Below are 14,010 nucleotides of genomic sequence, written 5' to 3' on the forward strand. Positions count from 1 at the left end.
TTGTTCCGTAAAACCCACCGAGGAATTCTCCGGAACCCCAGTAGCTCTATGATAGATCGTGGAGGCCGTTGGGGTCACCGACCGGAGGGCGGTTGGCGGGCCCCTCCACGATGACGTGAAGCACACACCGAAGGAGCGTTTAAAGCAGACACTGAGCGTTACTGAACGACGAACACCGCCTCCGTCTCCGTGTGCATAAGTGGACGGCTCCAGTTGGTGAAAAGCGTAAAAATCAGCGCTGTACAAAGTTGTAAACATAGTTAGCGAGAACCCTTTCATGAAGCATGGGGGGAGGGGTGAAGGTACGATGATGATGCGTCTTCCTCCAAAAACATCATGAGACGGGGAATTTATTTTATTATTTTTTTAAATGTAGCTTTGAGCCCTTATTGTGAAATTCCCACACTCTGTTCGTACATAAAAACGACTTCCTGTTCGGCGCTTTCCCAGTTCAGATCCAGGACAACGTTCTACTAAAAACAACAACAACAACAAAACAAAACATCCCACAGACGAAGTCTTTCTATCTGGAGGAATCGGTTATTGATTTCAGAATTCAGCGCTTTGCTGCGTCAATTATCAACAGTCTGAGAGTCGTTGTCGACTGAAACAATATCATAGCAACACGAAACGACCGGACGGGGGAGGGGTTTGTGTGTGGTTGTGTGAGCACAAAGATCGTCTCTGGAGGGAAAACGTTCCCACTGACTTTAAAACAATCTTTTTTGTGCGATTAATTAGTTGTGACCTGTAATTAATCTTTAATCTCACCTCGTATCAGCTTGTTCAGGACATTACTGCTTGTACTTTTGGTATTTGTAAACTTTACAGTTTTTAAATATTGAGTTAAATGTGCCCCTTTTTAAATGAAGGATCCATCAAAACTTTGTGCACTTTGAAACTTTAGAACTTCTGCTTTCTTTCAGCTAGAGACGCATTTCAAACTTTAAAACGTTCAGCAACTACTAGGTTTTTTTAAAGCTAATTTGGAGTTTAGCTAATATTTTTGCGCTAGCTGTTTTTGGCTAATTTAGAGATTTTTTTCCAGTTTTTAAGCTAATTTTGAGTTTAGCTGATGTTTTAGCAATGTGCTAGCTATTTTTGGCTAATTTAGAAATTTTTCCAGTTTGTTTAAGCTAATTTGTAATTTAGCTTTTATTTTAGCAATGTTCTGGCTGTTTTTGGCTAATATAGATATTTTTTCCAGTTTTTAAACTAATTTTATTTAGTTAATATTTTAACAATGTGCTAGCTGTTCTTTTTTTGGTTAATTTAGACATGTTTTCTAGTTTTTAAGCTAATCTGGAGTTTAACTTTTATTTTACCAACGTGCTAGCTGTTTTTGACTAGTTAAGACATTTATTTCTAGTTTGTAAGCTAGTTTGGAGGTTAGCTAATATTTTAGTGATGTACTAGATTTTTGGCTAATTTGGACATTACTAAAATTTGAAAGCTAATTTGTAGTTTAGCTTATATTGTAGCATCATGTTAGCTGTTTTTGGCTAATTTAAATATTCTTCAATTTTTAAGATAATTTTGAGTTTAGCTGATGTTTTAGCAATGTGCTAGCTTTTTTGGCTAATTTAGACGTTTTTCCAGTTTGTTTAAGCTAATTTGTAGTTTAGCTTGTATTTTATCAATATTCTGGCTGTTTCCAGTTTTTAAGCTAATTTTGAATTTATTTAATATTTTAGCAATGTCCTAGCTGTTTGTTTGTTTTTTTGGCCAAATTAGACATGTTTGCAGTTTTTAAGCTAATTTGGAGTTTAGCTTTTATTTTACCAACGTGTTAGCTGTTTTTGGCTAGTTAAGACATTTATTTTTGGTTTTTAAGCTACTTTGGAGCTTAGCTAATATTTTAGCGATGTACGTTTTTTTTGGCTAACTTAGACTTTTTAAAATTTTAAAGCTAATTTGTATTTTAGCATCATGCTAGTTGTTTTTTTCCAGTTTTTAGGCTAATTTTGAGTTTAGCTCTTATTTTAGCAATGTGCTAGCTGTTTATGAGGGAGAAAAGCAGCTCGTTGAAAATGTACTAGAATTATCGTGTCAACAATTAAAAAATTACAGTAAACCAAAGAACATAAACAGTGGAGCTCAGGTGTTTAAGGGTTAAAATGCGTAGCTCAAATTTGAGATAAGCACTCGATAGTTTTCCAACATAATCTAACAAAGCTTACCAAATCTCATAATTGTTATTATCTTTACCGCATAAACTGGTTTAAATTGGAATTCCTGAGCTTTATAGGGTCAATATAATCATATGATTGGAGCGAGTCTTAATTGAAATCCACACTGTGGGTTTGTGTTCATGCGTTACTAGAAAACAGAGTCTCTCTGCTCCAGCGAGGCTTTGATGAGTAAAGACCACAGTGAGATTCCAGCTCCCCCGGCTATTCTCCCCCTCAGATAACTCGTGTTCGGTCGCCTATTGTACGTTCCTCCTAGATGAATATTGTGTCATCCTGCCCGGCAGCGAACAAAGCGGCTGGTTCTGGCTTTTGTGCTTTCTTTTGGAGCCAAACACAGAAAAGGGGGGGTTCCAATTCCCCACAACCAATCACGGCCACCTCCGGTTTGTGCGGCCCATGGCGGGAACCAGCTTCTGTCTGTGTGTGGGGACCAGAGTTTTCTCTGTTTCCCTTGTTTTTTGTTTTTTCTCATTACTTTGACAACACAAACCCACAAAAGACGCTTCCACGTCCGTGTCATGGATTTTATGTCCCAACAAAAGGTGGCAGATGGGTTAAATTAGCATCATGTGACACTGATGCCCCATTAGCGAGAGCGGTTAGCGGTTGGAGGTTGGTGAAGGTTTTCTGTCACTGGGATGGATCTCTTGGTGACAAACTAATACGTTTCCAGTGTGAAAAACAGAAAATTAGCGACAAAGGACGTTTCTTTTTTTTTTCTGATGTTAAGGTTGAAAACATCATTAAGGGAGTTACCAAAGGGGTCGTTGAGCTGTGGGACAGTGGGACGCCTGTTCCTGTCTGTGGTCCACATCCTTCATAATGTCCCCAAAAGGCTTAAAAAACCAGAATCATTAAGCTGAATTACTGGAAAGTCGTAAAAAGAGAAATAAAAGCAGATATTGATTCTCAAAGGATCCCTGCTGGATTCTAGAGTGTCTAGATTTCTCCAGCCTGACTCAAACTATTATTTTAATTTGAGAGTGTTTTTCAAAGTACTATTGTTTTAGTCCAGTACATCGTGTCCTGATTGGCTGCTGACTGTTGTGACTCCTGTACTGATAGCGTTCAGTAAAGGCAACTGAAAATGTTTTTATCATTATGCCGTTTAGCTGATGATGGACGACATTTATAAAGAAAATTACATTTTGGCTAATTTGGGATTTTTTTTTAGGCTATGTTGGAGGTTAGCTAGCATTTTACCCAAATGCTAGCTATTTTTGCTAATTTAGGATTGTTTCCATTTAAAGGTAAATTTGAAGTTTAGCTAATATTTCAGCTACATGCTAGCTATTTTGGACAATTTGGGATTTTTTTTTTGGCTGTTTTGGGGGTGAGCTAGCATTTTACCTAAATGCTAACTATTTTTGCTAATTTAGGATTTTTTCCTTTTAAAGGCAAATTTGAAGTTTAGCTAATATTTCAGTTGCGTGCTAGCTGTTTTGGCTAATTTAGGTATTTTTTTATTTTATTTTTTAGGCTATTTTGAAGTTTCGCTAATATTTCAGCTACAGGCTAGATATTTTGGCTAATTTAGGATTTTTTAAGACTACTTTGGAGGCTAGCTAGCATTTTACCTAAATACTAACTATTTTTGCTAATTTAGGATTTTTTCAGTTTAAAGGTAAATTTGAAGTTTAGCTAATATTACAGTTGCATGCTAGCTGTTTTGGCTAATTTTGGATTTTTTAGGCTATTTTGGAGTTTAGCTAGTATTTTAGCTGGCTATCAGCTTCAACGTTTATTTAGCTATAAATTTCAGCATCTTCAGCTATCGTCACTAGCATCTTTAGCAGCCAAATTCAGCTAACAGCGTTCACACTAGCATTATCACAGGCAATGCTATGTATCTAGTGATGGTTAAGATGTTTGCTTTACATCCAGTTTGCTCATAATCCGATTAATCTGAATAAATAATCAGTGACTATTAAAATAAATAAATAAATTGTAGCAGCACTAGTTGTCTCAAAGGTCCTGCCCATCTAATCGGGTCTAAAGAACTTCCGCTGCTTTACAGAAACTGTCGACACATTTTTTAACATTTAGGCTGAAAAAGGCCTCATCATTATGAAAAGAGCGCTTTGAAAATAAATCAATCTTCAGCTTTCATTCTGTGAAAATAGACTTAATTTTCTCTAAAGGTTTGAACTTTGAGAGTTTAAACACGAGAGAAAAATGTTTAAAGTTTGAAGTGAGAAGTTTTAAAACATCCATTAGTTAAAAACTAAAGATGACACTGAGTCCATCTATGGAGGGTTATTTTAGGAACTCCAGCGATTAACGAGGGAACGCTGTTTCTCTGTTTGGACTCCTTACTTTGTCTAAACCCGGTTTCCTGTGACCTCATTCCGGAGTTAAAGACTTTGAACACTCGGTGTCCTTTTGTCTTTGCATCGGGATGGTCTGTCAGACACGACTGCGTCCTGAACACACTCATCTGTGGACCGACCCGGTCAGCCGTGTCCCGGTCCGTGTCCCCTGCTTCCTGTCCGGTTTGTTTTGGCGCCGGCTAATGAGGCTTTAGCGGTTTGTTTATTTGTTGTGCGTTTGCCCTCGTCGGTCCTGGCTTACCCATCGTGGAGTGGGAGGTTTTTGTTTTCTTTCCTGTTTCCACATTTCTGCTTTGCTGGTTTAAGTCAATTGGTTCTGATTCTGTAAATCCAGTCAGAACCCGACCTTTGTCTCCACTCTGGCAGAAACTCAACCACAAGGGGCTTAAAAAAAAGGTTTTGTTCTTTCTAAATAAATTCTACTTTTAGTGATTTTTTTTTTTTTTAATTTCTCTGAAGGTTTTTTTAAATAAACTTTTTATTTTCGTATTAAATTTTGTTTTTTTTTTAAGGCTGTGACATAAAGTTGGTGTTTTAAACTTGATTAGAAGAAGCTGAAAGTCCTTTGACCTACAAGTGGTTTCATTAAATATTAAATATTGATGACGACTGTTCTGAGGATGAATTCTCATGTAACTAACGACTCTTTTTCTTAAATATTTGACCTTTAAATCGAGTCTGTTTGGTCAGAATTGACGGTCAAACTGTAAACTCATTATTTAGTCGCTTGTTTTACCGTTTCAATGAAGTTTGATGTCAAATGAATCCAAGATGGAGCCAAAAAACGAGTTTCAAGCTGTCATATTGCAAACCTAAAAGACCATCTTTATTTGAAGAATATTAACCGAGTTTGATCTTTAAAAGTTAAACTTTAAAAGATTTAGATGGAGATTCATTCTGAAAGGGCTTCAAAAGTAACAAAAACTTCAAAATTGACAGATAATGAGGCAGAACCGTGGAAATAAATCTGTTTTTTGGGGGTGAAAGGCAGGATTTGGACAGTCAGGTGACATGTCTATGACCTTGAGTCTCAAGAAATAAAAGAAAAAAAGCTCTTAGTAACAAAGTTTTTCAACTGTAAAATGTTCTTAAATTAAGTAAATAGTAATAAAAATAAAGTAGTTAATTTAATTGAATTGAATATGACATACTGATTTTTTTAATTTTATTTTAAGAAATGTTTGCGTTTTTAACATGTTTTTGTGGCATTTTTCTGACAATTAAGGAAATATAAGAGAAAAATTTAGCTTAAAATAATATTTATTTATACAAATTGTTGTAAATCAGGAGCAGACAAAAAAATGTGGTTTGAAAATGATTGTAAAAATACGTTCTGAGGGGAAAGGGGGCGGGGATGTCTCAATGATCCCGCCCACAACTAAGATTTGGATCTACTGCCGCTCTGCAGAAACTATATTTTGATTTTGTTCAAAAACAGCACGAAAGACCACGAGGAACTCTTCTAGAAACCTCATATAGAATCAGATTTGGTCTTTAAAGAATATTTTGTTTCAAATCTTAAGAATTTTTTTGCTTTTTTTTCCCCAAAACGAGGCTCATATTTAATGAAAACCATGAAGCAGCAGATTTTTCCGACAAAACTCCAACATTCTGTGTCTCTGCACCCGAACAGCAGGGAGGCTAAAGCTGTGCAGATTTTTAAACCAGTTTGTGTTCAAATCTTTGAAGGAAACACAACCACACACAAAATAAAAGCACGGGAATGTGCACTTTAAAGAGAAAACTTTCCACAAATCGTTTTTTTGCCAGAGAACGACGTTCCTCCAACGAAACGGGAAAGACTCGTCGCAACTCTGATGGAATCAGTTATGATGTGAAACAGGGAGAAGAAGAAAGACTGAAAATCAAACTGTTTATAAGCGAGAAAGGCTATATATATATTTGTATATGTACGTATAGATAGATATACATAGAAAAGTCGCTACAAAGGGCCATGTCTGGAGTTTCACAGTCTTCCATGTGTTCAGGTGCAGCAGCATGGCTGACTCTCTGTGATGACACCTGCCGCTCGGCACTGTGGGAGCTCACGGCGAGCTCGGCCCCCCCTGCGAGATGTTCTGAGTGTGGGTGTTTCGTTAAGACGTCTTAACGCGACTTTCTCAAAAATCCCATTCCCCGCCTTCCATCAGGTCTGCAGTCACGTGACCCTGAAGGCAGCAGGGTGTCGCGGCGTGAGGCGGACCCCCCCCCCCCCCCATAGACCCTCTTATCTCTCGCTCAGCCGGCGCTTTTGATTTCACATTAATTTCTCCTTTGCGACTCAAATGTGGACGGGAAGAGTGGAGCTGGCGGTGTTTCTTGAATTCCTTTTCTCTCATCAGATCGTCGAGTGCGCCTCTCCCTCCTGTCCTCTCCAGCTTTAAAATCTACCGTTAACACGCCGTTTTTCTCTTTATCCGCAAACCTGTCATTGTTCTTGGCGTGCTGTCTGAGCCAATGGCAGCTGTTGGGGCTTTGGTGAGGATTACACATATTTTCAGGAATAAATCCTGTGATTTACGATGCATATTAATGCTAAAATAAATGGTGAAAGCGGCGTTTTCTCATGACAAGGTCACGTTTCTAACTGTGGCCTATTTGTCAAAACCCCAAGATTTATTTTTATGTTTGAGTCATGTGACCCACATTTCCAGCTGGCTTTTTTTCCCCCCCAAATGCATTTATTCATTTTTCTCCCAGTGAGCGAGCTAATGAAGCTCAGTTCCTGGTGTTTTTATTCCTCCTTTTTGTCCCCACCTCTGACAGCACAGATGTAACAACGTGCAAAAACAAGCGGCTTTAATGTAACGTAGCAGGCGTTTGGCGGCACGCGTTTGGCTCTAAATACATCAAAGATGCTTTTATAGTAAAGGAGTCGGGGACATTAAGGGTGTTTACAAAATCGTCATACATGGATGTGTGGTTGGGGCCCCCGCCGCGCCACTTTATGACGTTTTGGGTGACCCCAAGTTTTTTGAAGTGCTGGCTGTTACCATTCAATCAGGGGTCCCTAACCGGCACCGGTCTGAGGGTCACTTTTTTCAAGAAAAAGAATGTCATCTGGGGTCCCCAACCAACCCTCGGGGCGCCGACCAGTTCTGGTACCCTAACCCAGTACTGGTTTGTATATGTTATCCCCCAAGGGTTGGGGACCCTTGATTTAATGGGCCAGTATATAAGAAATGTCAAATTGGGGACACCCATAATGTCAAAAAGTGGCGCGGCGGGGGCCCGAACCCTACGTTCATATGTGACGCGTTAGGAGTGAGAATGTGTAGATCAGGGGTGTCAAAATCAATCGCACAGGGCGCCGAAATCCAAAACACACCAAACAGGATAAAAACTTATTAAAACAAAAAAAATTTAAACGTTAAAAATGTAACTTTTTAACGTTTCTATGAATATAAATAGACAGGAATATTATTCCAGAATACGTCAATTTAAACCTTAAATAACTTTCAATTTTTGACTCTCCGTAAAAATATATTTTGTCACAGTTATGTAAGTTAGTAATAAGCGCATGGTTAACCATTAATACCAATACATAAAATGATCTGGAGGGCCGGATATCGAATCCGGCCCCCGGGCCGTGACTTTAACACGTTCTGTGGATTTACTCATGTACAAATGTGTCATTTCATTATTTTTTTTAGCTGCTCTTGAGGGATAAAATCAAATATTCCTGAACCTGCAGATGTGTTTTCGTGGTGGAAGGTCGCCCAAAACATTTCCTTTTAAATGAAAGGGTTCAGGCAGAGCGCACCGGGTTAAACAGCTCTCAGGTTGATCATCCAGTTAATTTAACTTTCTATAAACTTGTTGGAGAAAGTTCCAGATGCCTGTCGGCGTTTTTTTCCCTCCTCACTCTTAGATTGGACTTGTTTCTAGTATTTGTGGAGTTCATTACCTGCTGCCTTCTAGCAATTTAGATGCAAACGCAAAAAAATTCAATCAGCTGCTCATTTGCATTGTGTGAATTGCTTTTTAAATGTTTCTGTTTCTGGACGTAGCTGCCTGTTGGAGTCGGATCTACTGTATTCCTCGGGATGTTCCTGCTGTGTGTGTTTGATAAGCTCCTAGACGCCACCCCCCCCAGCACGCTGTCACCTCACAGACCGGATCAGGGCTGAACTCCATGGAGTCTGCCAAGTCCAGAACCCAAAAGTCCTCCGGAGATTTGTCGGCGAATCACGAGGGAACCGTTTCCTCTCCTGTCTGATTCATTCTATTGCTTCTCAAGTTCGCTCAGCCAATCCACTCCTTACCCTCTCAGATCGTCAGAACTACAGCCAGGAGTGTTGCCATAGTTACCACCAGTTTGGAAACCGTCCCGTCGACTACAAAGGTCTGTGGAGTGATTGGTGAGCTCTGTTTCTTAAACACGAACCACTGAACTTCTTCACACGAACGGACATGCAGACTCTCCCGCCTCCGTCTGCTCTCAAACAGTCACCTCTGTCTTGCTGTTGGTCACGAAGTAGGGCTGTGTGGGGAGGAAGTGCTGGCTGTGGCTGTGGCCCCTGGACGTGTGGAGCTGGTTGGGCTCCAGGACGGTGCACTGAGGCCTCTTGTGCCCGTAGCTCTTCCTCCTGCCCACCGTTTCAGTCCCGTCCCAGCCCCGTAGTCCAAACCCCGCCGAATGCCCGGCCGCGATGGTGTTGGAGCTGTACGCCATCGGGCGGCCCATCGTGGCCGAGTTTGAGCCAAAGGCGGTCTCGGCGGCTCTGGAGATGCCCAGGGAGGTGCCGCCTGGCATGGTCCCTGACAGGTGAGCCAGGGAGGCGGCCCCGAGTCCCGTGTGCTTGTTACTGTGGCTGTGGGCGTGACTGTGCGAGCTGTGGCCCACATGACCGTGACCGACTTTGGGTTTCTGGCCATTCGGCTTATGTCCCCCTCCCACGCCACCCGCTATGTGCCTCTCTGTCGGGAGGGTCGAGACGGCGGAGATGCTGGGCATCTCGGTGACGTAAGTCGCCACCGGTTCTGGAGTCAGTGGACCCAACGAGGTCATGGGAGTCATGGAGGTCATCGGCGTGAGCGAAGTCATGGGCGTCATGGACGTCATGGGCGCCATTGAAGTCATCTGCGTGATGGTGGGGTTCATGGCGTTGGAGCTCATGGGGTTGGAGGTCATGGGGTTGTTGGTCATTGGAGGAGTCATGGAGGACATGTTGCCCATCGACGGTCGGGAGTTGCCCATCGGCTGAAGGGGAAGGCCGCCTTTTGACGGCAACTCGACCATCAGACGGCGCTTGTTGTAGAGTTCTCCGTTGTACTTGGCAGCTAGCACAAGAAGGAAAGAGAAAAAAGAGGGTAACTGAATCGTGAAACCAGGAAAATACAAACATTTCACTCCCACAAAGGATCAGAAGTTTGTCTTCTATTGAAGCCTCTCACCAGAACCTTTGTGTGGTTCTGAAGGAGTTAAAAGGCAAAAGCAAAGCCAAAAGACAAGAAAGTATCGCATTTTTTAAAAATATATATTTCATTTTCTTTTTCACAATAAAAGCAAAAATGTGTGAGAAAAACGGTAAGGACTTCGAACAAAAACCTTTGAAGAAAAAGCATTCAAAGAGAAAGAAGCTGAATGCGAGAATCAAACAAAACCCACTCTGGCAGCAAATGTATTCTCCTCCAAACAACAGTCAGTGTGCAAAAGGACTCCTTTGCATATAATGTTTTAAATGGAACATTCTGAGAGGATGTTTTAGACTGAAATGAAATTTAAGAGTCAGTCTTCTGCTTCTTTGATGGATATGGACAGGTGAACAATGGGCAAACTCGTACATACAGGTGACCAGCGCCGTATGTCAAGGTTGTAGACCGCTCAGTGACCCAGTAGAGGAAAAATGTTCATTCTACGATTATACAATAGGTCGCAGAGACCACTTATAGAAGATGTAAGGGTTATGATTTTTTTTAACAAATCTCTCAAATCCTGCAGACTGTAATGGGCAGGGATGTCAAACTCAATCACACAAGGGGTCAAAATCCAAACCATACCTTACATCACAGGATACAGGATAAACATTTATTGAACATTCTAAAACTACATTTTAAAACTTTAAAACCATAATTTTTTACATAATTATGAACTAGATATATAGCATTACCTAATTCTAGTATGAATGCTGTAATCTGAATTTGGCCACTGAAGATGCTGAAATTGATAGCTGAAATCGCTGAAGCTAATAGCTGAAAAACCTGAAGCTTGTAGCCAGCTAAAAATGTTGGTTAAATGCCAAATTAGCTTAAAAAAAACGAGAAAGGCAAGAAAAAACAGCATGTAGCTGAAAAATCAGATAAACTCCAAAATAACCTAAAAAAACAACAAAAAAGCCTAAATTAGCCAAAACTGCTATCTTGCAGCGAGCTATTAGCTGAACTCCAAAATAGCGCAAAAAACTGAAAGAATCCCAAAGTAGCCAAAACAGCTAGCATGCAGCTGAAATATTAGCTAAAATCCAAAATAATCAACAACAACAAAAAAAGAAAAATAACCCAAATTATCCAAAATAGCTAGCATGTAGCGGAAATATTAGCTAACTTCAACTAGCTTAAAAAACTAAATTAGCCAAAAACCGCTAGCATATGGCTGAAACATTAGCTTAAGTCCAAATTAACCTAAAAAACTGAAGAAAATCCCAAATTAGCCCAAATAGCTAGCATGTAGCTGAAATATTAGCTTAACTCCAAAACAACCAAAAAAACTGAAGAAAATCCCAAATTATCCAAAATAGCTAGCATGTAGCGGAAATATTAGCTAACTTCAACTAGCTTAAAAAACTAAATTAGCCAAAAACCGCTAGCATATGGCTGAAACATTAGCTTAAGCCCAAATTAGCCTAAAAAAACTTTTAAAAAGCCTAAATTAGCCAAAATAGCTAGCATGCAGCTGAAATATTAGCTAAAATCCAAAATAATCAACAACAAAAAAAAAGAAAAATAACCCAAATTATCCAAAATAGCTAGCATGTAGCGGAAATATTAGCTAACTTCAACTAGCTTAAAAAACTAAATTAGCCAAAAACCGCTAGCATATGGCTGAAACATTAGCTTAAGTCCAAATTAACCTAAAAAACTGAAGAAAATCCCAAATTAGCCCAAATAGCTAGCATGCAACTGAGGTATTAGCTAAACTCCAAAATAACAAAAAAGAAAGAAAAAGTCCCAAATGATCCAAAATAGCTAGCATATAGCGGAAATATTAGCTAGCTTCAACTAGCTTAAAAAACGAAATAAACTAAATAAAAATCCTAAATTAGCCAAAAACCGCTAGCATGTGGCTGAATCATTAGCTTAAGCCCAAATTAGCCTAAAAAAACTTTTAAAAAGCCTAAATTAGCCAAAATAGCTAGCATGCAGCTGAAGTATTGGCTAAACTCCAAAATAACCTAAAAAATGAATTTTTTTTTTCTAAATTAGCCAAAATATTTAACATGCAGCTCAAATATTAGCTAAATTCAAAAATAACAAAAAAAAAAGGAAAAATCCCAAATTATCCAAAATAGCTAGCATGTAGCGGAAATAGCTAGCTTAAAATACTAAATAAAAAACTAAATAAAAATCCTAAATTAGCCAAAAACTGCTAGCATGTGGCTGAAACATTAGCTTAAGTCCAAATTAACCCCAAAAAATCCCAATTTAGCCAAAAGAGCTAGCATGTAGCAGAAATATTAGCTAAACTCCAAATTATCCTAAAAAAAACCTCCATAAATGCCAAAATATTCCAAAAATCTTGCACAATGTCATTATAACTTTACTATACTCTGACTCCATATAATATAAAGTAATGACTAATCGGCTATTTTAATAGTCGATTAGTCGTCGATCAGTCGACTAATCGTGGCAGCTATACTTCAGAAATGCATTTGCTGTGCAGTTTCTTTGACTTCTATTAAAAATCTCCCGTGAACACACATTTCAGTCCCCCTCCCATGATGTTGTGCTCAAGCCTCGCCATCTGCCCGTCATCCAGCTGCAGCCGCTCTTATCAAAAGTGAGATGTGACCTTTTTCTCCCCTCCGTCCGTTCAGTCCAGTCATTACTCTTCAGCTCCTTGTTGGCTCCACATCCTTGAAGATAAAGTTAACACTCCCAGCGAGTTTGCTTTGCAGCTGTAACTATAAATCTAGTTTATCGCTCCATGAGCGCTGCTGAGGAATGAGGGACTGGCAGGGATGTGGGTGAGGATGGATGCAGACAGAGACCGCCTCTGGGGATCAGACTTGCTCATGCGACAGGTGAATCAATCTGGAGGTAGTCAGGCCGACAGAGCAAACATTCAGCGGCGAACGTGAGCGGAAAAGAGAAGCGGCGCTGCTGCCGCTGCCGCGCGGCGTGGGCTCTGCCAGCGTCCCACAGAGACTCCCATTATGCAGCGGGAGCGGAGATGAGCGCTGCTCCTCTGAAGCCCCTCAGTGCCAGTAAAACCCTTATTAGGGTTAGACCTGTGTGTCAGGCGGCTTCACCGTTTCTCAGGCAATTAGATTACCTACTGCCAGGATTATGCAGTTCAGTAGTTTAAAGGCCTTTTTCACATTTTTATGCAGTTGTTTTATTCAGTAATATTTTGCAGATGACTGTGCTGCACAGTGAATGGAACAAAGGGTCGTAAAAGGAGCAAAATAGACCATTTGTAACGTATGCGATGGATAGAAGAACCGTTTTTACAATTCAGTTTACAAAACCGTTTTTACTATTCCTCTTTCTTACTGCGCCTTTGAGCCAAAATTACCCCTCAAATTTACTCTCTCAAACTCACCAAAGTACCTAATAAAAATGAATTTTGGGAACAGTGAATGAACCGCCCAAAAAATGATGACATCACAGGAGGAGAACCCATCAACAAATTGGATGGGGCTAAAAAACGATTCCACTAACAAAACCAAAGCAACGAACAAATGGAAAATCATTATGGGATGGCCACAGGATCTACGGCTTGGCAGCCATTTGGTTCCAAATTGTGAAATTTGGTAGTTTTCACATTTTTGCACAACAGGACAAAAGAAAACTTTTGCACAAGCAACAAATTTAAGTCTAGAACCAAAGTTTCATTGATCTTTGAAGCCGCCATCTTGAATTACCAGTTACAAATTTAAACTCCTTCCAGGGGTTTCACTCTATCACCTCCTAACTCCTTAAGCATCTTTAAAAAGTTACTTGTGAAAAAATGCTGAAATTAGAAGTTGATTTTGAACTATGTTAGCGTAGCAAGCTAGCAAAAATGGCGTTCCCCTGTTGCTCGCACATTTTTTACCAGAATATTGAGAAAATGTAATACATGAATCCATGAATTATAGTGAATAAAACAATGTTACATACGATATGACTATATAAGGAATCTGGGCATGATTAGCCAAAAAACCCCGTTGCTAAGTAAATCTAAAAATGTACTTTTGCTGATTCTTCTAAAAATGACATAGACTTGTTCGTTACCTCCGAGTGACCAAAAAACTAATTAGTTGCTATGGAGATAAAACCAACAG

The 14,010-nt window shown here is 39.7% G+C and overlaps 1 protein-coding gene across 1 annotated transcript in view; it reads right to left on the reverse strand.

Annotated features, from left to right (window-relative positions):
* Positions 1-8,490: 8,490 nt before the first annotated feature.
* shisa9a (shisa family member 9a) overlaps positions 8,491-14,010 on the reverse strand; it is a gene marked incomplete in the record, with an annotated part of 85,103 nt that continues 79,583 nt past the window's right edge. Inside the window, 1 exon segment of the mRNA XM_024285472.1 lies at positions 8,491-9,805. Coding sequence (XP_024141240.1) covers positions 8,964-9,805 — 842 coding nt within the window.

Source organism: Oryzias melastigma, linkage group LG19, assembly GCF_002922805.2.
Source record: "Oryzias melastigma strain HK-1 linkage group LG19, ASM292280v2, whole genome shotgun sequence".
Lineage (NCBI taxonomy): Eukaryota > Metazoa > Chordata > Actinopteri > Beloniformes > Adrianichthyidae > Oryzias > Oryzias melastigma.